Here is a 20,777-nt window from a genome sequence, read left to right on the forward strand (position 1 = left end):
CCACAAGTACTTGGGGAAACTGAGATTTGGGTCCCATCTCTCTGACACCTGAGCATGAGCCTTTAATTTTGCTACCTTGCTTTTTTTCCTTGTTTTTCTTCTTCATGTTTTCTTTTGGTTACTTCTCATAGTTTTCAATTTTTGAGCCAAATGTTAACTGAAAGTTTTTTATTGATTAATATCTGTTTGTAACTGTAACTGTAACTGTAAATGTACCTCTATGTCCTGTTTCATCAGTATTATGATTTGGATCTAAAATATCCCCCCAAAGGCTTGTGTGTTCAGAAGTGGGGTTTGGGAAGGTGATTGAATCATTGAGGCTCTAGACTCATCAGTGGATGAATCCACTGATAAGTTTATAACTGAACGTGCTGTGGGAGGTGGGGCCTCATCAGAAGAATTGGTTCATTTGGGTATGACTTGGAAGGCTATATTCTTGTCCCTAGCAACTCACTTCTCTCTGTTTTCTAGCCAGAAAACAGCTCACCACAAGGTGAGCAGCTTTCCTCTGCCATCCCTTCTAACATGCTGTTCCTGTGTTTGAGCCATCAACCGTAGACTGAACCCTCTAAAACCTGGAGCCAAATTAGAAATCCTGTTTTATGTGTTTGTCAGGTATTTTAGCTCAGCAACGGGAGAGTGACTAATATAATCAGCATAAAATATATCTTCACTGTATGGAGTTTTCAATGTTATTTTTTGCTAAATAGCCTAAAATTGTATTGTCTATTTTTTTTTAACCTGAGTGATTTAGAAGAATTTTCTTTTCGCAGTGAGAGTTTTTGATGATTTATATATTTGTAAATAATGTAAGTTTTATTGTATTATAATAAAAATATGATACTATTTCTACATTTTGGAATTCATTGAGTTTTTCTCATGATCTAATGTGTTGTTTTTATAAACATTCTACAGATTTCTAAAAGGGGATGTATTTTCTGTGGGCAAGCACCATTACATGTATTAAATCCATTTTTAAGACACAGTTGAACTTTTCCTATATTTGATCTGTCAAAGATGGTGATATAAATGAGCCATTTGCTAAGAAAATTGACTTCCTAGACTTTCCTTTTGTTTCTAACAGTAGTTGTGTTATTTATGTCAATGCTATGCTGTTTGCTTATGTAAAGCACTATTATTATTATAGCTACTTTATGGCTGTATGTATTTTATAAATTTAAAATCATACTCCCATGTTATTCCTAATCTTTTTAGACTTACATTTTGAAATTAATATTGCCAACTGTAGTTTTTGTTCAAATGTTTGTATATATTTTTGGTTATTCTTTTGATTTTAGCTTTTCTTTTTTCACTCCCAATTGTGAGCTTTTAATCCCTTTGATATTTAGTTCTGAGTGTGATGGCTTTTTTTTTCCGCAATTGAACTCAGGACCTTGCCCTTGCCAGGCAGGCGCTTCTGCCACTGAGGTAAATCCCGGGTCCTGATGTTTAAATATAGAACTTGATTTTTTTTTTTCACTGAATATGAGTCTTTCCGTAATAAATCTTAATGCATTTATATTTTCTGTTTCTTCTGTGTTTGGTTTTTCTCCTATCATATGAGTCTACTTAAAATGTGTGATTGTATGATTTTTTTCACTTTTCTCTTTTGGACCATTTCCCCCGTTTTTATGCTCTTTGTGTACAAGCATTCACACACAATGTGGTTTTGTTCATTTTGTTTCATTTTAAGTGCTGCTGTCTGCACATCCGGGAGATCTGCTTTGAATACCCACCAAGCCAGCCAAGCATCCTCTCATGACAGCTGCTTCTGAATATCTTTATATCTGATAAAGGGAACCCAGGGAAGCTACTGCATTCTGTCTACAGCCTAGTCTCACTTCCAGCAGTGAACTGGGGAGGTGTTTGGTCTTTTCCCAAGGTCTTCTGTAGGTATATCCTGAGACCTTTTCTTATTGCCTGCCATGATGCAGAGTTTCCCTATTTTTATGTATCTTTGGTTAATTCTAAGGAGATTAGGTAGGTGATGGAAAAAGAGATACCTTTGCTTCTTTTTGTGTGTATGTGTGTGTGTGAGAGAGAGAGAGGGAGAGAGAGGGAGAAGGAGGGAGAGAGAGAGACTCCAACATGTGACAAGTCCAGTCTTCACAAGGAGAGAGACACATTGGAACAGTAATTCTAATACCTTGTGTATCATCAGAACGCACATCCCTAGGGCTTAATACTCCCAGAGATTCTATTGTAGCGGGCAGTGGTGGTCTCCAAAAATCTATAATCTCTTTTAAAACTTCCATCGAAAGTTTACTACACTTGAGTATTAAGGGGAGGCATCATGGTAATTTTCCCACTGTGGTCTTATTTCTGTCCCAGTGTGTCCTGTCTCTGTTGATGGCTAAGTTTGTAGGGATAAGGACAAGCCCATCAACTGAAAAACAGAGATTTTGAAAAGTCATTGTGAGGAAAGGATAGGAACGCCGTAACAGGGACTTCATGGCTGTTTTTACAGAAAAGCACTGACTCTTCTTGGACCTGAAACCGGCTCCTTGGCTACCTTTAACTTGGGGTCAGCTTTTTGCTTAGTGTAGCACACAGACATGTTAATCATTTAAGGAATGTGCCTAAAGACCGGTAATACAAAGTCCTAAATTTACCTAACCTCTCTTCCCATTCGAAGCTGAAGACACCAAGATAAGAGTAACTAAGATATTTTCAGGATTCCGAGAACAGCCAGTCTTACAGGCAGATCATCCCATGGTTGGAACTGAGGCTTTCTGTCCCCTCCCCTAAATGTTAGCAATCACTTCATGATAGGTACCGTATTGTCCCCTTGTGATGGCTTAGATCAAAAATGTCCCGCAAATGTCTCATGTTGAGAGGTCGGACCTGGTTGGAAAGGGCGGGTCGTAAAGGGTGTGACCTGGAAGGGTGCATTCCCGGGTCCTCCTCTCTGTCTCTGCCAGGAGGTTAGTGGCTTTCCACTGCCAGCCTCTTCCACCATGCTCTTTCTGCCTTAAATCCAGTCAACCATGGATTGAACTCAGTGAAAGTGAGGCAGAAATAAACCTTTCCTCCCTTAAGTTGTGATGTCAGGTATTTTGTCCCATGGGCAGGAAAGCTGACTGATGCATTCCTCGAGCAGTAGTGGTTTCCCTAGTGCCAGCAGGCCAGACCTGAGATAATGATCCACCAGATCACAGATTGATCAAGACGGCTTGACCAGGCATATTTACTACTCCCCCCTTGGCCTTCCCTTACATAACCCTGCAGCTCTTGTCATACCCTGAAGACAGAGTGACCAACACTGGTCCTCTGCTCCTTCACAGTGTGGCCATATTGAATAAATCCTTTCCTGCTTTCCTTACCACCTTCCCCCTGTTTGGTTAATTGGGAAAAATGGCTGAGCTTGGTCCATCGGGATCCCCAGCATGGGAGCTCTGGCCCAGGACTTGGTAACAATGCTAATATGAAGCCAGCAGAAAGAGAGACTATTGGGCACTAATGCACAGGACTGTGGGACATCCTCCTCCGTGCTCAGAAACCTGATTACAGATGCAGAGATGATGGGTGTTGGGTTACAGAACTGAGTGAAGCAGAGGACAATGGCAGGGGCACAGGGCTACAAAAAACTTCTGCTGCCCAACCACAACCCTATCTTTTCAGGTTTGTGCCACCCTAAGCTATTCCCTAGGCGGCTCCTCTTGACTTCACAGTCTGCAGTCCCCTACTGCCACCCAACTGTCAACCTGGAACCCAGGTCTCGGCTCACTTCAGTCACCCTCTTGGTAGTAGACCCCAGAAAGTTAAATAACTAACCTGAAGTTACATGACTCATACATGGAGACCGAGACTTGAATTTAGGGCAGTCTGAGGTTCCCTCCCGCCCTCTCCCTCCTTCCTTTGTTCTCTCCCTTTCTCCATCCTTTCTGTCTTTCTTTCCCGTGGCTCTAATTACACTGTATACAGCCCCTTTGGCAAGCATGGCGATGTCCCTCGCTGACCTTGTTTGAGAAAGGACTTGTCCTCAAAGGTGGTTCAGGGACTGCTTCCTCCCCCAAGGCCACCCAAGGCCACCCCCTCCGGTGCAGCACAGAGGCCTCCTGGGGCCTCTCCGAGGGGACATCCTCGCTCCAGAGTGCCTGTGAGGCTGCCACTGGGCCTGCAGTACAGCTCACCATCCCTCCAACCCCTAGCCCCCGCACCCCAGGGCTCTGCCCGCAGCTACACCTCCTGTCTCTTTCCACAGGGACCCAGTGTACAAGAGGAGGGCTGAGAAGCCAGAGCCAGTTTTCTGCCTGCAGAAGGCCTGCTACTTCCCCGCTCTCCCCACAGCCTTGCGCAGTACCTCAGAGAAGAGTTATGCCCACCTCACTGCTCCTCAAGTTTTGGGTACACAGGGCTCAAAGGAATGTTAACCTAGGGCCAAGTAAGGAAAATGGCCCCAGGTATCCAATTTGAGCTTTACTTTTTCCTCTAGTCTTCCTTCTGAGAAGGCTGAGCTTGGGAACCCTAATCTTTATTTGTTTGTTTGAGGCAGGGTCTTGCTATGTAGTTCAGCTGTCCTGGACTCACTGTGTAGCCCAAGGTGGCCTTGAACTTCAGTGATCCTCCTGCCTCAGCCTCACAAGTGCTGGCATTATAGGCATGCACCACCATGCTGGATCAGAAACCCTAATTCTGAATCCCAGCTCTAAACAGCTTCGGTCAAAGCCGCTGACTAAAATGTCCAGGCTCACCACTGGTAAGGCATTCACGACGGTCGTAGTGATGACAGGTAAAATCATGACCTTGGCCAAAGCAAACCAATTTTAGTGCTTTTATTTCAGGTTCATTTTCCGCATATGTTTTCTCAGAACAGTCAGAACACGTCAGGAAAAAAAATCATTCCATTTATCAGAAAAACAATTTTTTTGTTGGTTTGTCCATGTGATTAACTTATGTATTACAGATATATGCACAAAAATGAAACAATCAATACCTATGTCCTATGAATTTTGCAAATTTATGCACATTTTAATTATTCTTTGAAGTCCAGATAATCACTACACAAAGAAACTAAATATATGATTTGGGATATATTTCTTAGGAATGCTTTGAAAATTTGTGGTACTTGGTTTTCAATTAGACATCTATGTAGATTTCATCTGTACTAACCACTTAATTAGAAAATACATGTAAAGTAATACGTGGTGGGAATTTCAAACTGTTTAGTACGGAGGGCAATTCCTGTTTTGGGGTTAAGAATAGCATATGGGTCGTTACAGTGGTACCCAGTTCTCATTGTTGATTGGTTCTGAGAGGGGTGCTAAGTCTCAGAAGCAACATGTACCAAACACATTGTTTCGGTTGGAAAGGGCAGTGATCAGGAGGCCACTGACACCAGCAAGTTCTAGCTTGCAAGTCAAGTATCAAACAAAGGAAAAGTACCCGGATTAAATTGTTTTGTTTTGTTTTGTTTTGTTTTGTTTTGTTTTTTCCGGTACCGGGAATCAAACTCACGACCTTGCGCTTGCCAGGCAGGCGCTGTGCCGCTGAGCTAAATCCCCAGCCGCAGGACAAAATTTTTGTATCAGAAAGCATCTTGTACCAAATTTGAGGAGTTTCAAAGCAGTTGAGTACCCAAGTGTGACTGTAATTGGAATACGTTCCCTTCTGACCCAGTTAATATACCTCCAGTTTGTGGCAAATTCAAGCTGTGTGTTATCAACGATCTCTCAGATCTCTTTAAGTATATTATCTATTACTTGAAATAAACCCTATTTAGGTAACTGCTTTAAACATGTTGTAGACTCCAGCGCTTCTGAAAGTTTTCAGCTATTGATTTTTAAATCTTCTTTGTAGTCACAGGCCTCTCAGGAGGCCACAGGCTATCACGGATCCTACCTGCTTGCTCTTTTCCTTTCATGACTGCCCATGTCATGGAACCAGCCTGTCAATACGAGTTATTGAGACCTGCTGTGGGCTGAGGCCTGAACCAGGGCCCCACTGCAAATGCCATTAAAAACAAAAGAGGGAACCTGCTTGGGGGAGCTTGCAGTCACCCTGGTCGTTCTCAGGAGCATTAGCTAGCATGGCTTAGATTAATTTCTTATTTACCAACAGCAATGACAAAAGTGATTTTTTTTTTGTAGTAGTAACATTGGCTTAGATGCTCCTTTTAGTTGATAGAGGGAGATAAAAAAGTTCCCACTGACTAATAAAAAAATACAGAAAATTTATGTAGAATCTGGTAGGCTTGTCTCCAGAGGTTTGCATATCCATAGATCGGATTTTATAATGTGAAGTACTGGCACATGTTTTTTAAATTATTCCTACAGCCAGTGGACATGTATTCTCACCTTTCATGTCTTAAGAATAAAATGTCAGAACATTTTTGTGATTTCCTCTAACCAGTAAGACAGGAGGGAGGTTCTTGGTGAGTATTTCTAGCCAAGCCATATACAGCAAATCCGATATGGATCCTTTTCTCGCCACAGGAAGACTCCTGGTCACATGGAAGAAAAAGTAAAAAACAGTGAAACGTCCCACAGGTGGTAACATCCCTACCATTTCTGAACTGTTTAATTTTGGTGGAAATAATTTTCCCCGCAGTAGTTTAAAACTCCTATATTTGAGAGAAACTTTGGGAACCAGCTACTGGACCTCTACCACCACATTCCGGAGAGCATTCTATAGTGTTGGAGGTGGATAGTTCTTGATCTAGGCCAGGTCTGAATACATACTGCCTTCACACGTAGGAATCAGCTCACGAGGTAAAGATAAAATAGTTGGAGGTTTCCCCATGTTTACCTGACAATCTTTAACTAAATGTACATTAATATGTTACAGGACCACACGCCCAACATCTGTAGGGCTCAAGAGGGAAAGTGTGAAAATGGAAAAACCCACCAGCTTTTTATCACGGTGGCCTTTTCCCACACGGCAAGGAGCCGCACAAGTCTGCTATGACACCAGGCCACGGCTGATGCCTGCAAACCTTGGGGCCCGTACGGGGCTGCTGGCAAGGACTTCAGGGTCTCAGGTCCCTGGAGCAGAGCCCAGGTCTAAGAGGAGAGCAAGGCCCCTGTCCCATGGTGTGGTATGCTTGGCAGGAAGTCTAAGGGAGGCCCTCGGAAGCCCCAGGGCCCAACTGTCAGGGTCTTCCTTTGCTGCCTAAAATCCCACATGGTACAGTTTAAAACAAAGCAAGTCAAAACAAAACGAAACAAAACAAAACAAAGCCTTCCCACCAGAAGAGCCATGAGCTTTGAGGCTGATGGACCCATTACCCTAAAGCTCCGCTCTGCCATCGCCAAGGCTACTTACAGGACGATGAGATTGGCCGCTCTCGAGTGCTCCTGTAAGAGCTCGTTCAGTCGAACCTGGCGGTAGCTCTGTGGACAACATCCACACTGATCAGTGCAGCTCTAGCAGAATTATGAGTGACGCTCTGTCTTTTAAGCTCAAATTCTGCACAAGCGGAAAACCTTATTTGAAAAGTGGTTGTTAAAAAATAGTTACGATGTCGTTTAAGAAATGTTTTCAGAGTTCCCGAGAAATGTTAGAAATGTAAAAAATAAAACCAGAAGGGCATTGTGTCCCAGTGGGTTTATTAACTTTTCAGGGGGGAAAGCAAACTGCACAGGTCACAACATGAAGAGGGGAACAGCTTTTCGGTTAAAGAAAACTGATAGACTCTTGATACTAACTTGATTCTCTGGGAAGATAGATCATATCCTACTCTATTTTTCCTTTCAGGTCCCTGAATATTTTGTCAGTACAGAGGACTGATTTCAGCTAAAAAAAAAAAACTCCAATAAACTGACTTGGAAAACCATTTTCTACATTGTTGGTGGGAATCTAAACTAATACAATCACTATGGAAATTAGTATGGAGATTCCTCAAAAAACTAAAACTAGAAATTCCATTTGACCCAGCTAGGCATCTTTCTGAAAGAGTTAAAGTCATGATATTATAGTGGTACATAAACACGCTTGTTTTTAGCAGCACAACTCATACGTATATATCAATCCCACTCTCCATAAAAAAAAAATAAATTTGAATGCCAGGGGTGGTGGTGCATGCCTATAATCCCGGCTCAAGAGGCTGAGGCAGGAGGATTGCCATGAGCTCAAGGCCAGCTAGGGTTACGCAGTGATTTCAAGGTCAGCCTGAACTACATAGGGAGACAGTGTCTCAAACAAAGCAAACAAAAAACAAGAAAAATAAATTTGAGCAATTTGTAGGCAAATAGATGCATCTTGAGACCATAATGCTAAGTGAAAGAAACAGGTTAAATATTGTGTGGTTCCTTCTTATGGGAGAAACCTGAAGTGTAACTTAAGGAGCAAAGTAAAACAGATGATAGGAAACAGGAAGGGAGACTTTGTGGAGATGGCAAGGGAACTCGGATGGGAGTGAGGGAAGGACAGCGGGGCCAGGGGAAGGAAGCAAAAATAAATAAGATGTAATATTTAGTAATTAAGATGCAAGATGTCCTCATCTCCCAAGATGATTATAACTATTAGGTATCACAATCATCCCAACAATGTATATTCGAAAAAGAAAATGATTTTGCAGTGAGGATAGTAGTATTTATTTACATTTCACTGGTTCTGAAACCAAGGCTCCCACATATGATTTGCTTATTTACTTAATATGTCTTTGTTGGAACTGTGCTGTTTATTACACACAGAGTCCATGATTCTAGCAGTTATTTTTTTTCACTAAATCTGAAAAAGCTTTTACGTTTCTTCCTCTAATTTTCCCAGATCAGCTCCCATGGTAGTTTGTTTAGATTCTGTAGGTTAGAAGTTCTTGTGGTTCCCTTCCTTTAATGTTCACTTTAGATGTCAGTTCATCTTCCTCATTCTGAGTGCCTGTCCTCTGTCTGCACCATCTGTGTTATCAACAAATTCTTTCACAGTCAAAGATGTCACTCCTGGCGGGTTCCCTGGGAAGCTCACCATTTTGCATCTCTTACATGTGAGATGGATCCGACTTTTATATCACTGTTCCAAACAGATCTTAAATTTTCTTAGTTACTTCTGTCTGTCTCACACCTATCTTCATAGGTTTAAATTCTTGTTGTTACATGAAATTGTAGGTCATCTATGTTAGTCTCACTGCAGTGTATTGACTTAAATTATTTTAGATTAATAAAAATAAAGTTTGAAAGGAGTCTTTACCATGTGTACCAATAACCAGTGTTGTTTTTTTTTTAACGTTTAAAAGATAATTTAGGGGCTGGGGATTTAGCTCAGCGGCAAAGCGCCTGCCTAGCAAGCGCAAGGTCATGAGTTCGGTTCCTGGTACCAGAGAAAAAACCAAAAAAAAAAAAAAAAAGATAATTTGCAGGCCTGGGGATTTAGCTCAGCGGCACAGCGCCTGCCTGGCAAGTGCAAGGTCATGAGTTCGATTCCTGGTACCAGAGAAAAACCAAAAAGAAAAAAAAAGAAAAAAAAGATAATTTGCTTTGTGGGAAAAAAAAAACAAAAAACAAAAAACAAAAACCATAGCTTTCTAAGTCTTCATATCTAGAAATATGACCAAGAAGCTCAAGGAAAATGCAGGCTGTGGATCTTGAATAATGCAATTCAATAATAGATACATTACTTTTTGATCTTTGAATAAAACTACTGTTTCCTTTTTTGGCTACTAGATAGCAAAGTAAAAATGAAGGAAGACAAGTCTTACCTTTTCTTTAACTGTTTCCAGCTCTGCATCTGTAATTTTCCACGGAGTTTCTCTTTTTAATTTCTCAGCAGTTGTTAAATCTTTGCAGCTTTCATGGAGACGATATGGTTCAATCATCTCTTCAAAGACTTTCCAGCTGAAATTGGAATTGTAAAGGAGGCCTCACTGTGGGAAACTAACTCATTATTTCACAGATACTCCAGGTATGACTGGCTCTGCTGGCTGTGGAATCGAGTTGAATGTCATGCAAATCTTTTAAGAATTAGCTTTGCAGGGAACCTACTGTGAGTAAGACCGTGGTTATAATACTCACTCCCTACCCATGGAAAGCACTTAACGTATTCAGAGCTTTCTTAGCCTACTAGGTATTAGATCTTTGGTATCAGGGCACAAATACAGAGATAATAATTGTTCTGCAAATACATTTTCTGCATAATGAAGTCAAAGGCAAAGTTGTAATGTAGCTCATAAATGAGTTTCTTTCCATTTCTTGTTGTGAAGAGTGGATGGGAAACAGTCATCAACCAGTGTGGGAGATGGCTTGGGTCTGTCGGGATGTGGCTAGGGTCGCCGGCAACCTTAGTCCACTTGGAAGCTCCTGCTCGCTTGCTTGTGCCAGCAGGCCAGGGGCAAGGAGAGGGAGCATTGCAAGGATGCTCACGAGTTCAGTGGTTCTAGAACAACTTGGATGTTGGAAAATGCTACCCTTGTCCTGGTGTTTGGTGCTGCTGTCTGACCTTTTCAAGTGAGTATTATTCAGGTGCGTGGTAAAGGAAAGAACAAAGATCAATAGTGTTTTAATGCTTAATGTCTGAGTCCATTTTAGAGCACTTAAATCACTGAGGAGAGAAATAAAAAGTATCTAAAAACTACAGAATAGTTGAAAAGGTGTAGGGAGAGAAATATCATTCTCCTCTTACATAGGAATCTCAGCCGGGCGTGGTGGTGCACATCTATAATGCCAGCACTCGAGAGGATAAAGCAGGAGGATCGTTGTGAGTTAGAGACCAGCCTGGGCTACAAAGTGAGCTCAAGGCGAGCCTGAACTGCACAGCAAGACCCTGTCTCAAAAAGACAAAAAAAAAAAACCAAAAAAAAAAACCAAAAAAACCAAGAAAAGCAAAGAAAAAAGAATTTCACCAGATTTATTTTGAAAACAATAGCAGAAAGTAAAGCTTATGATTTATGGGAGGAGTTGTCTTCAGCATTCTGCTGTAAGATGCTCTCAAGTATGAATAGTTTTCTTGGGTTTCATGTAATGTAGCTTACTTATAATTTAGGAACTTAAAAAGGAATGATAATTAGAAGCCATATGCTGTTAGGTTAAGAAATTAAAATATGAAGTGATGAGTTTAATTATCTCATCAGTTGGCCTGATTTAGGATTTGCAGATGAAAGTGCAGAGATTACAAAGGAGGAAAATTGTCCCTGCCAGGAAGCCTTTGCTGAGAGGCTGAAGAGGTACTTAATGCAGTAGATTTCTATTGTATTGACTTATTTAGAAAGGTAGAAAAAGACAGCGAGGGAATAAGACTGATGTGCCCTATTATTCTTTCAACCACACAATACTTTTATTTGCTATTACTTCCAACAGTGTCGTCCCTTTCGAGGGCTTCCGCAGTGGCACGTTAAGGGGCAAGGTGCAGGCCCCAGGACCTGGGCTCTGATCCCAGCTCTCGAACTGTTGACCTTGGCCTGGATAACCAGCCCCACGGAAGGGGACTGATGATAGCCATCTAGAGCTGCATGAGTCAGAGTCAGGATCCCATGACAGGGCTCTGAAGAGCATGTGGTGCTTGGAGAAAAAGCAAACATTCCCTTCACCCAACAGCCGCAGGTTTGGGGTTGGCAATGGAAAGTTTCTCTGCTTAAGCTCTGTGTATACCTCCATTGATCAATGTGAGAGTTTCTTTGTACCTCAGTCTACATCCTGCCGTGCAAAAGTAGTTTCCTCAGAAACAGAAAGTAGGGTGGAGGCGACTGGTTGTCTCCTTAGCATCCACAGGAGGTTTTCCATGTGCGGTTTGGGTGGGAATGACCCTCCCTGACACCGACGGCTCAGTTCTGCGCCTTCTCTGTCACAGCAGTAGCTGGAGCAAGCACATCACTCAGGCAGGCTTGCACCCACAGGCATGCAGTGTTGAGCTCACCGACAAGAACAGCTCGGTGGCTCAGGTCAGTGCTCCCTGAGTGGAGCCCGGGACCTGACCTCAGAGGCTGGGGCAGAGACAGCCTCTCCCTCCTGCTGAACACACCCGAACGAGCCTGCTGTCCTGGTTGCTATTGGCACTCACCGAGGTCCCATAAGCTACGTCAGCTTGGACTGATGATTTCCCAATGGAAGGTGGAACGCGGAGACTGACCGTGAGTTAGTCCTGGGTTATAAAATTTACCTTCCAGAGCAACTCAGCCTCAAACCAAACCCAACTTGTGTTGTTTCATATATTTATTTATTTATTCTTGGTATTTTGAGACAGGGTCTCGCTATATATTTCATGCTAGCCTTGAACAGACTATGTAGCCCAGGCTGGCCTGGAACTCACTGCAATCCTCCTGCCTCAGCCTTCCAAGTGCTGAGATGATAGGCGTGGCCACCACGCCCGCCTGGCTGATTGTTGAGTTATGCATGGCAATCATTTCTGTCATCTAAATCACAATGAGGTTTCCTTTTACTTGCAGTTAAGTGCTCAGCGGCACAAGAGGCTATAACGAGGCTAGATCTGTCCATTCCTCTTCCTTGAACCCGCCTGGCTTACATTCACTTTTATTTCTTCATCCTCAGCTCATCCCTGAGTCAGGCGTTTCCCATTCTCCAAGCCAGGAGAACCTGAGGTAGCTCCAGATAATCCATTTTGATGCTCATTAACTCTGATTTCTCTTAGAAGTACTTTTTAATTGACTGTGTGCCAGGTAGCATAGGCTGTTCCATTTAAATGAAAATTCAAATGTGTTTGAATTATCCCCTGCCCTGCTTCCCCTTTCCTTTCTCTTGTAAAAAAGTTTAAAGATTTTTTAGTTGCATGCAGGATTCTTCCCAGTCCACATAAGATTTCTTCTCCCAAAGTAAATTTTGTGGCTGTGCTAGTATCTTTAAACAAAATTGTCTCATTAATTTCTTCTAGTTTCTCTTTGATTTCCATATACAGATTGTTGTTGGTGGGTTTTTTTTTTTTTTTTTTTTTGGCCTATGGACTTTTAATTTAGTTGGTACAAAAACGGAATGTAACCATAGGGACTTTTTACTTTCTCCTGGCTCAATTATATTCTAATTATCTTTCCTTCTGTTCTCCCTTTCACACTTGCCCTCCCATGCTTACAGATACCATTACTGTGACAAAATGCCTACTTACAGGTATTTCTTGGATAGTCAGAAAATTTAGAAAAGCCAGGTTAACGGCATTTAAGGATCTGTTTCCACACTGGGTGTCACCTGATGACCAGGAAGGAAGAGTGATCAGGAGAGGGTCGTTACTGGCAGATAGGGGCTGCCCTACATGGGGGTAGAAGTGGAGCCCGTGTGCTCTCTGAGTCTTAGCCTGGGGGCCAGGGCTACATTTCCCTGCTTAGAAGAGTTCTCTGAAGAGGCCATGTGTGAATTCACAAACGATCGTCCTGTGTTTTCAAGTAGGTTACTCATGTATTTTGGGGCAGCTATAAAGTGCGTGTCTTGCAGACTGCTATGGCATCCGCTGTATGAAAGGCTGCGGAGTGCAGGCAGGATGGCTCTCCAGCTCACGCCTGCTAGCGGACAACCTTTCCTGAATCAGGACAAGTTTGCTGCAAGGGCCCTTTTATGTCAGTAAGGATGGGTTTTATTACCTGTATCTTCCTCATGCATGACCTTGAAAAAGCAGAGAAGAAATCTCTAAAATGTTGAAAACTAATGCATGTGTTTCCCAAAGGAGGGAAGTAATTCTCTTCATTACAGAGTGAGAAACGTCGATTAAAATGGTGTCTGAAGTCAAATTTAAATGGCAACGTAGAAGTGAAAACGCTTCATTTCTTCCTACTGCACTCAGAGCTTTGCTCCCTGAGAGGAGAACACCATGGGACAAAGGGCAGGGTAGCAAGATGAAGAGTCCACACGATGACACGTATGCAAAGAAGAAAGAGGCTGGTGGAAGTCATACCTCCACACCCTTGGCAATGGACATGCAGAAAGACTGTGCATGTGGCGTGGTCACCACGCAGATGGACAGAGGCTAGAAAGAAAGGAGATGGAAGCAAGGACTTAGAGAAAACCAGGCCACCAGGTAGAGACGAAGACAGGAACAAACTAATGTGAATACAGCAGTAAATGTGATTTTAGACAGCAAACAATGGAAAACATTTTGTAATGTTAAATTGTAAATTTGCATATTAAATTTAATGTAGAATGGCCTGTGATTTCCAGAAAATCTTTTTTGCACCTTTGGGATCACTGATGGAAATCTAACTTACAAACTGTTTTCAAATATTGTTTTGGGCCTCATGTTCGTGTTTCCAACACTCATATTTTGAAGGCCTCATTTGCAATGCGCTGTGTTTGGAGGCAGGCCTTTTGGAGGCGCCCAGGTTTGGATATCTCGAGGGTAGAGTCCCCATGAAAGGGTTCGTGTCCAAGCTGAGCAAGACCAGAATTCTTCCTGTCCTCACCATGTGAAGATGTGGGGAGAAAGTGGCCATTTGTAAACAAAAAAGGCCCTTAACAGGAGTGGACTCAGCCCGCACTCTGACCTTGGATTTTCCAGCTCCTTACCGTGAGAAGTTAATGTCTGCTATTTATGTCACCTGGGCTATGGTGTTTTGTCATAGCAGCCTGAGCTAAGACAATAATAGAGTCCAGGAATTTAGTTACTAAGGGTTAAAATGATGCCACGTTTTGAAGATATTTAAATGATTATTTCACTTTTGTCATTTTTTAAAAATTGTATATATATTTTCTAGGATTTAGGTAGCTTAATATATAAAAATATATATATATATTTTCTAGGATTTAGGTAGCTTTATACCCGCCTCCTCCAGTCCTTGGGCTATAAGCATGGCGCACTGAACGCCTAAAAGCCAGAGTGTCTCTGGAGGACCGGTGCATGAAGACACAGCCGTTCTATAGTTTCTCCACCAGCGCTTCCCAGCGGGGGTGTCCCGCCAGTGACGTAGGTGAGGAAGCACCTTGCCTGCTCAGGTCAGAATAGTGTAATAGAAACCGGGAACCAGAGGGACAGTTCTAAATTGCTCACTGATCCGTTCCAACATTTCTCTCTACTGGGCTCATCTTCATAAAACACACCCTTCCTCCCAACATTCTGGGAAACTGAGACAGGAGGATCACATTGAGCCCTATCCGGGCAATTTAGCAATTTATCAAGAGACTGCGTCTCAAAATTAAAAACAAAACAAAAGGCCTAGGGATGTAGCTCAGTGATTAGAGCACCCTGGGTTCCATCCCAGTACCCCCCGCCCCCTCCCCCACATGCTGCTTCCCATTCAAATGTGCTTGGTGGTTGTGTCACGATTATTTGAAGGCCCTTCTTTTTCTGTCGTATTAGGGAGCTGCTGCAGGAGACAAGGAACTATTTGCCCCCATCGTCAACAACAGCGAGTACGCCCCGTCGCCCTCTGCATCTCTTCTTCACCGCTTCCTACCTCTCTTTGTTGGGCTTAATGTTGATGTCACCGATGATGTGGATGTCTGCAAATTTTATCCTAAATTTGCTCAGGAGAGAAGCCATGCTGAAAATATAAGAGAAAAAACACTTCATCACTGCATATTTAAGTAGTCTTTTTAATCAAAGGTTTTGTTTGTGAGTTTAAGATATCAAAAGCAGTTCTATCTTGCTTTGCTTTTGGTCAGAGGCCTCTGGGTTTAGATTTTCAGCACTGCACTGCTTGTGGGACAAGTTCAGTGTGGACTGCACTGTTGGCTGAAGCCAGAAAGAAGCTCTCAGAGACACTGGAAAGAGGAAATCCAGCTCGGCATCCGTCTCTTGGGAAAGAGAAGGCAAAGCTGTCCACACACCCTTATTATGTGAAAGACAGCAAGTCTTCATGCTTATTGACTATTACCTTGTTGATAATTTTTAGAGTAATCAATAAAGCACTGACAAGTGAATAATTATCATGTATTACATGCTTGTACATTAGAAGCGTTTCCCTGAATTTTGATATAATTTCAAAGTTATAGAAATATTGTAGAGACAGTGCAAAGAACTCCCAAATTTACCAACTGTTTATATTCTGTTCTATTTGTCATTCTCTACATCTATCCATCCATCTGATATTTTAAAATAATTTATATAAACCAGATCCCTTGTATCCCTAAGTATTTCGGTGAGCAGTTCCTAAGAATAAAGATGTTCTTTTACATAAAGAGTACAAGTTTTACTTTTTTTTTTCTGGAGATAGTCTTTCTGTGTAGTTCAGGCTGGCTTTGAACTCACTAGGTAGCCCAAGCTGGTCTGAAACCTCAGGGTGATCCTCCTGCCTCAGCCTCCCGAGTGCTGGGATTACAGGCATGTGCCACCACGCCTGGCAAAGAGTATAGTTTTTGAAAAATTTTAACATTGATGACATGCTGTCATCTCATCTTCAAACCATCTTCAAATTTCATCAGTTTTATCAGAAAGGTACTAGAGTTTGTAAGAAATATACATTAGTACATATATCATGTTGGTTTCTATTTTAACATGATTCTCTTCAGAAGAACTAAATATATATAATAGTAATGTATGCACATTATATTGTTTTCATTGAAAATAAATATATGGATATATTTATACACTCACTAATAGGAGTGTGTGTGGGGGGCAGTATCACAATGACATCCTCTTAAGAGTGAGAAGAAAATATGAAAAACAAATGAATACAAGTCCTGTCATTATTCTTTGATTTTTTGGATGTGCCTGAGCTCAGGATGACAATGGGCCAGAGTCATCAGAGGCCTGAATTGTGCCATTTCGGTAGACTTGCTGTCTGAGCAAATTAGTGCAACATATACAGAAATACGAACTGGGACTTTTTCTTTTAGTGACGGGAGTTCTGGACCATCACCCATTTAAACTTTTCAAACTATGCACGAGAAGCGGGGGACCCAGATCTGTTCAGTGGCTGTCACAGAGCCTCTCAGCTCCTTGGTGACAGACATGGGCTTTGGGTTTAGTTCTCTTTCCTGCATGCTGTGCTGAGACTGTCTGCCACGAGCGAGTGGGTTTGTGTTCTCCCAGGAGAAACACTCACATGCAAATTCTTCTAGGATCTTCCTCTCTTGGACGCACTTACTGTCAGAACAATGATGAACATTACACAAGATCCCAAATTCCTTTTGGAAAGTATTTGTGGCAGGGGATAAGGGGACTGGCAGACAGTGACTTAAAAAATCATGCACATAATTTATTGGCCAGATAACCAAGTAAACACAAGGTGCATGACGTGGCTTCGTGCCTTACATCTACTGCGTATTAAAGACACTCAAAGCTCTTACAGTCACAACATGCAAACAACCAACATCTGAAATGACCGAACACGCTAAATGTAAACTTCTTACGCAATTTTTTCTTCTTCAATGCGGTTGATCTTCCCTCCCACGTAGATCCGTAATTTACAGTCTTTCCACTTTTTTCTAAGAGTCAAGATATAGGGGATAAGCAGTGTTAACCCTGAAACAAAGAGGAGATTCAAGGAGAAAGGATGAGTATCTCTAATTGCAAGAAAAGTGGAAAGTTTATACTCTTATGCATGCCTACATTCATAGCTCTTAAATAATTTACTACCCTTGAGAACACAGAAGTTTTGTACCGTTTTCATATACCTTCCTGTGCAATTTGCTCAATTTATCAAAACAGGAATTCTGCTCTCTACTGTGCATTCTGGAATATTCTGGAAGGTGTTTTTTTTTTTTTTTTTTTTACCTCCATCATCAAACAGCCACCAGACATCAATTGTTCCTTTTCCTTGTTTCTTTTTGAACTGAGTGCTGGCTTCCACCAGTTTCTGGTTGAACTCCCCCACATGCATCGACTGGATGGTGTTAATGCTGCTTTCTGAAATGGAACAGACAACCTCCGATCACTTTGTCTTTAAGTCTGGAAACAAAGTAACTTTCCAATAAACCTATCGATGAAAACATAGGAGAGGTCACGAGTTCATGTTTTTTATCCCTATTGATAAAGAGCTCTTTTCTCCAATGAGCAGAGATAAAGGATGAGTCCTACAGTAATTTAGATCCCCCTCTCTCATTAAAGAAACTTTGGTGTTGGTTCTGTGATCATAATTTTCATCATAAAGCTTTTCTGATCCTTACTAGTCTGTCTCAGAGTGGAATTAGTGTTGAAGCATAAATAATTTGAGAGCCCAACTTTCCTAAATCTCAGATATAAATCAAATTAAGTAATACTTTCAAATTTACTTGGAAACAGAACCTGTGGATGATAGGGTTTTCTAGAGAAAAGCAAAAGGATCAGAAATAGTCTTTTGTGGGAGCGTTCGTTCATGGAAGCACTGTTTTGGTGTGAGTTGCTTGGGACCCACGCGCATCTGAAACGGGTTCCACAGTTGGCCTGGGTCAGTATTCTTTTGCTTTCTTTTCAAGGAAAAGTTCTGCGAAGCAAAGGTAAAACCACTTGGTAAAGGCATTTGAATCTTTGTAACTGAGGCGAAAAAAGCCAGGAGACGTAAAAGGAAGCATTCCCTTGCCTGAGTTAGAATCAAGGGTGCATGTAAAACAAAGCAATTTTTAAAAAATAAACTTTCCACTTGAATCTGGGTACCGAGCGAGTGCTGAGCAGAAGCCTTGTTCCTGTTGGTCGGAAGGGTTTCCTCGCCACCCCGTGTCATGTCCTCGCCTTTGAAAGCTGTGACTTCATCTCTCATTTCAAAGGCAGGGCTGGCATGGTGCTGTGTGTCGAGCCCACAGCCTCTCTGAGCTGGCAGCTTCTGAAGACGGTTTGCTCTGGCTTGCTTTCTTTGCAGGTCTGGGGCCTGTCAGCTCTGAAGCAATGATCCTATGTTGTTTTTGAGCTGAGCCAGCAAGGAAGTAAATTTATTTTCAGAATGGGCCAAACTGCCCTCCCTCACATGCCAAGCAGAGGATGGTGAGGAGCTACTGTGAGCAGGCTCCGCCTTGGTCTAGATCCGGAACCGGGAGCACGGTCGCCCCCTAACGCCTGCAGTAACGAGTGGGCGCCCTTCAGAGCTCTGTTTGAACTGCCGGTACGGAAAGCAGGGCGGGACATGATTTTACTTTTCTGAACATGGAGCTGGGTCGATCTTCAGAGGAGTATATTTTTGCCAAAACAAGTACGGCAATGTAGAAACAGGCTTCTGGGATAAGTGACAAGGCCTGCTTTCACGCAAGAGGATATCCACGCTCCCCTGTCCCAGTGAGAAAGAGGATGAAAGCAGGCCGCGACTTTGCGTTTTCCATTGCTTATCTAGACTGTCTCACCAAACAGTACATCTTTACTGGATAATTAGCTTTTGCCACACTAAACCAAATAACCAGAAAGAAAGGAAGGAAGACACTTAAAAAAGTTTTATTGTAATTTTTGCACCTGAAAGTCCTGATAGAACACCAACTTTAGGTTCAAACACATTATTTTCGTGGAAAGTGTTATTTTTAAAAGCGAGCAGTAGGTAGAAAGCTCTCCCACAGCCCACGGGGTATTCCAGGAACCTGAGAGTAACTCTAGTATTCGAAGTGGGATTATACTTGCACTGCTCATCATTCTCGGTAAATATTTAAAATGTTCTATGACAGGGGAAATGTCACGCTTGGCCTATGGAACACGCAAACAGAACCTAACCATTAACAGGGTAGGAAGTGGCCTCTTTAAAGGGCTGTCTACTGTCAACCTAAAGCAGAAGCCTGTAAGTCTCAACCTAATCCTCCTATTTCACTCGGAGACCCTCCCGGAGAAATAATCTTGCCCTGTCTCATACCAGCGCACGACTTCAGTCATTTTCAGGTATTTGGGCGTTGAAAAAAAAAAAAAAAAAAAAAAATGCATACGAACGCCCTGATTTTCTACCAGCAGAGGTCGCTGTGGACCTCATTAAAAACGTGCAGTTTTTTTTTTGAAAAGGCAATTTTCAAAAATCGATCAGTCGTTTGAATCGCTTGTTTATAAAATTTATAACACGCTCTCCCATCCTTCAGTCCTCTGTCCCTGAATATGTTTCAGATATTCAGAAATAAGTTTACTACTGAAGCCAAAATCTACAGATAATTAATGTCCATTTGTAATAAATACTGCATGTTTGTTTTGAAGTTAGCGTTCTACACAAGTCAATTTCAGGTCCTGAGCAAGGTAAGGTGGGCGTAGATAAAACAGTTTGAGTATTGGTTCTTAAATTCCTATCCCCTTCCCATTTCAGCTAATGCATTTCTACGTTAAGGCACTCGCTCTGCTGAAGCACCATGCAAGGGGTGATCAGGCTACAGGGTGAATGCTTAAATTAAAAAACTTTTACAGTAAAAGACACGTTGCTATTAATCCCCCTCAAAATGCTCCCCTTTGCTGTGAATACAGTCGTCCCATCATTACTGCCACTTTCTGGAGTTCCGGACATCCTCCTTTCTGAGTGTCTTTAAGAGGTACAATCAAAAATATGGTGACCGTTGCTGCCGAGCGCCCATCCAGAAGAAAGGCAGGCTCAGAAAAACATCCTGCTGTGTCCTCACCCACCTCATTCACCGGGTCTGGCGCTGTGTGACTTCTGGCTCGTCCCCAAAGTCAGAATGACCACGCCAGGGAAACATTTTGAATGGATTCGGGACATCGAGGCAGCCAGGGCAACATAATTGAAGACAGTCAGGAAAGAAGACCCCAGAGCTGCTGCAGACAGTGGTGAGAACCATGGGATGACCGTGTTGGAAGTACGGGGAGGACACTGAGGGAGATTGATGAGGATGTGTTTTTTACCGTAATACATTTTTTTTTTCCGTAATACATTTTTAAAAATTTAAACATTCCTTGTCGTTTTTGATCATATAACTCCCAAACAAAATATTACTATTTTATTTTATGCCCTTTCATTTTTCCATGATGTTACGATTTTAAAATGACTTTCTACAGTAAGATGGTTCAAAAGACTGAATGATGGTGGTCAGTGACAGTGCCTTGCACCTTTTACCTGTATCATTTTCTTGAAAGAAATCCTCCAGGTC

The 20,777-nt window shown here is 42.2% G+C and overlaps 1 protein-coding gene across 4 annotated transcripts in view; it reads right to left on the reverse strand.

Annotated features, from left to right (window-relative positions):
* Nucleotides 1–5,432: 5,432 nt before the first annotated feature.
* The window catches only part of Slc12a1 (solute carrier family 12 (sodium/potassium/chloride transporter), member 1), an 82,977-nt gene continuing 67,632 nt past the window's right edge, over nucleotides 5,433–20,777 (reverse strand). For all 4 annotated transcript variants that reach the window (XM_005376700.2, XM_005376699.2, XM_005376702.2 and 1 more), the window contains exons 22-27: nucleotides 17,521–17,652; nucleotides 17,157–17,268; nucleotides 15,260–15,346; nucleotides 9,635–9,770; nucleotides 7,264–7,331; nucleotides 5,433–6,442 (exon numbers count right to left, since the gene is read on the reverse strand). In XM_005376700.2, coding sequence (XP_005376757.1) covers nucleotides 6,307–6,442; nucleotides 7,264–7,331; nucleotides 9,635–9,770; nucleotides 15,260–15,346; nucleotides 17,157–17,268; nucleotides 17,521–17,652 — 671 coding nt within the window. In that variant the 3' untranslated portion in view covers nucleotides 5,433–6,306. The remainder of the gene's footprint in view (nucleotides 6,443–7,263; nucleotides 7,332–9,634; nucleotides 9,771–15,259; nucleotides 15,347–17,156; nucleotides 17,269–17,520; nucleotides 17,653–20,777) is intronic.

Source organism: Chinchilla lanigera, unplaced genomic scaffold, assembly GCF_000276665.1.
Source record: "Chinchilla lanigera isolate Chin_1 unplaced genomic scaffold, ChiLan1.0 scaffold00008, whole genome shotgun sequence".
NCBI lineage: Eukaryota > Metazoa > Chordata > Mammalia > Rodentia > Chinchillidae > Chinchilla > Chinchilla lanigera.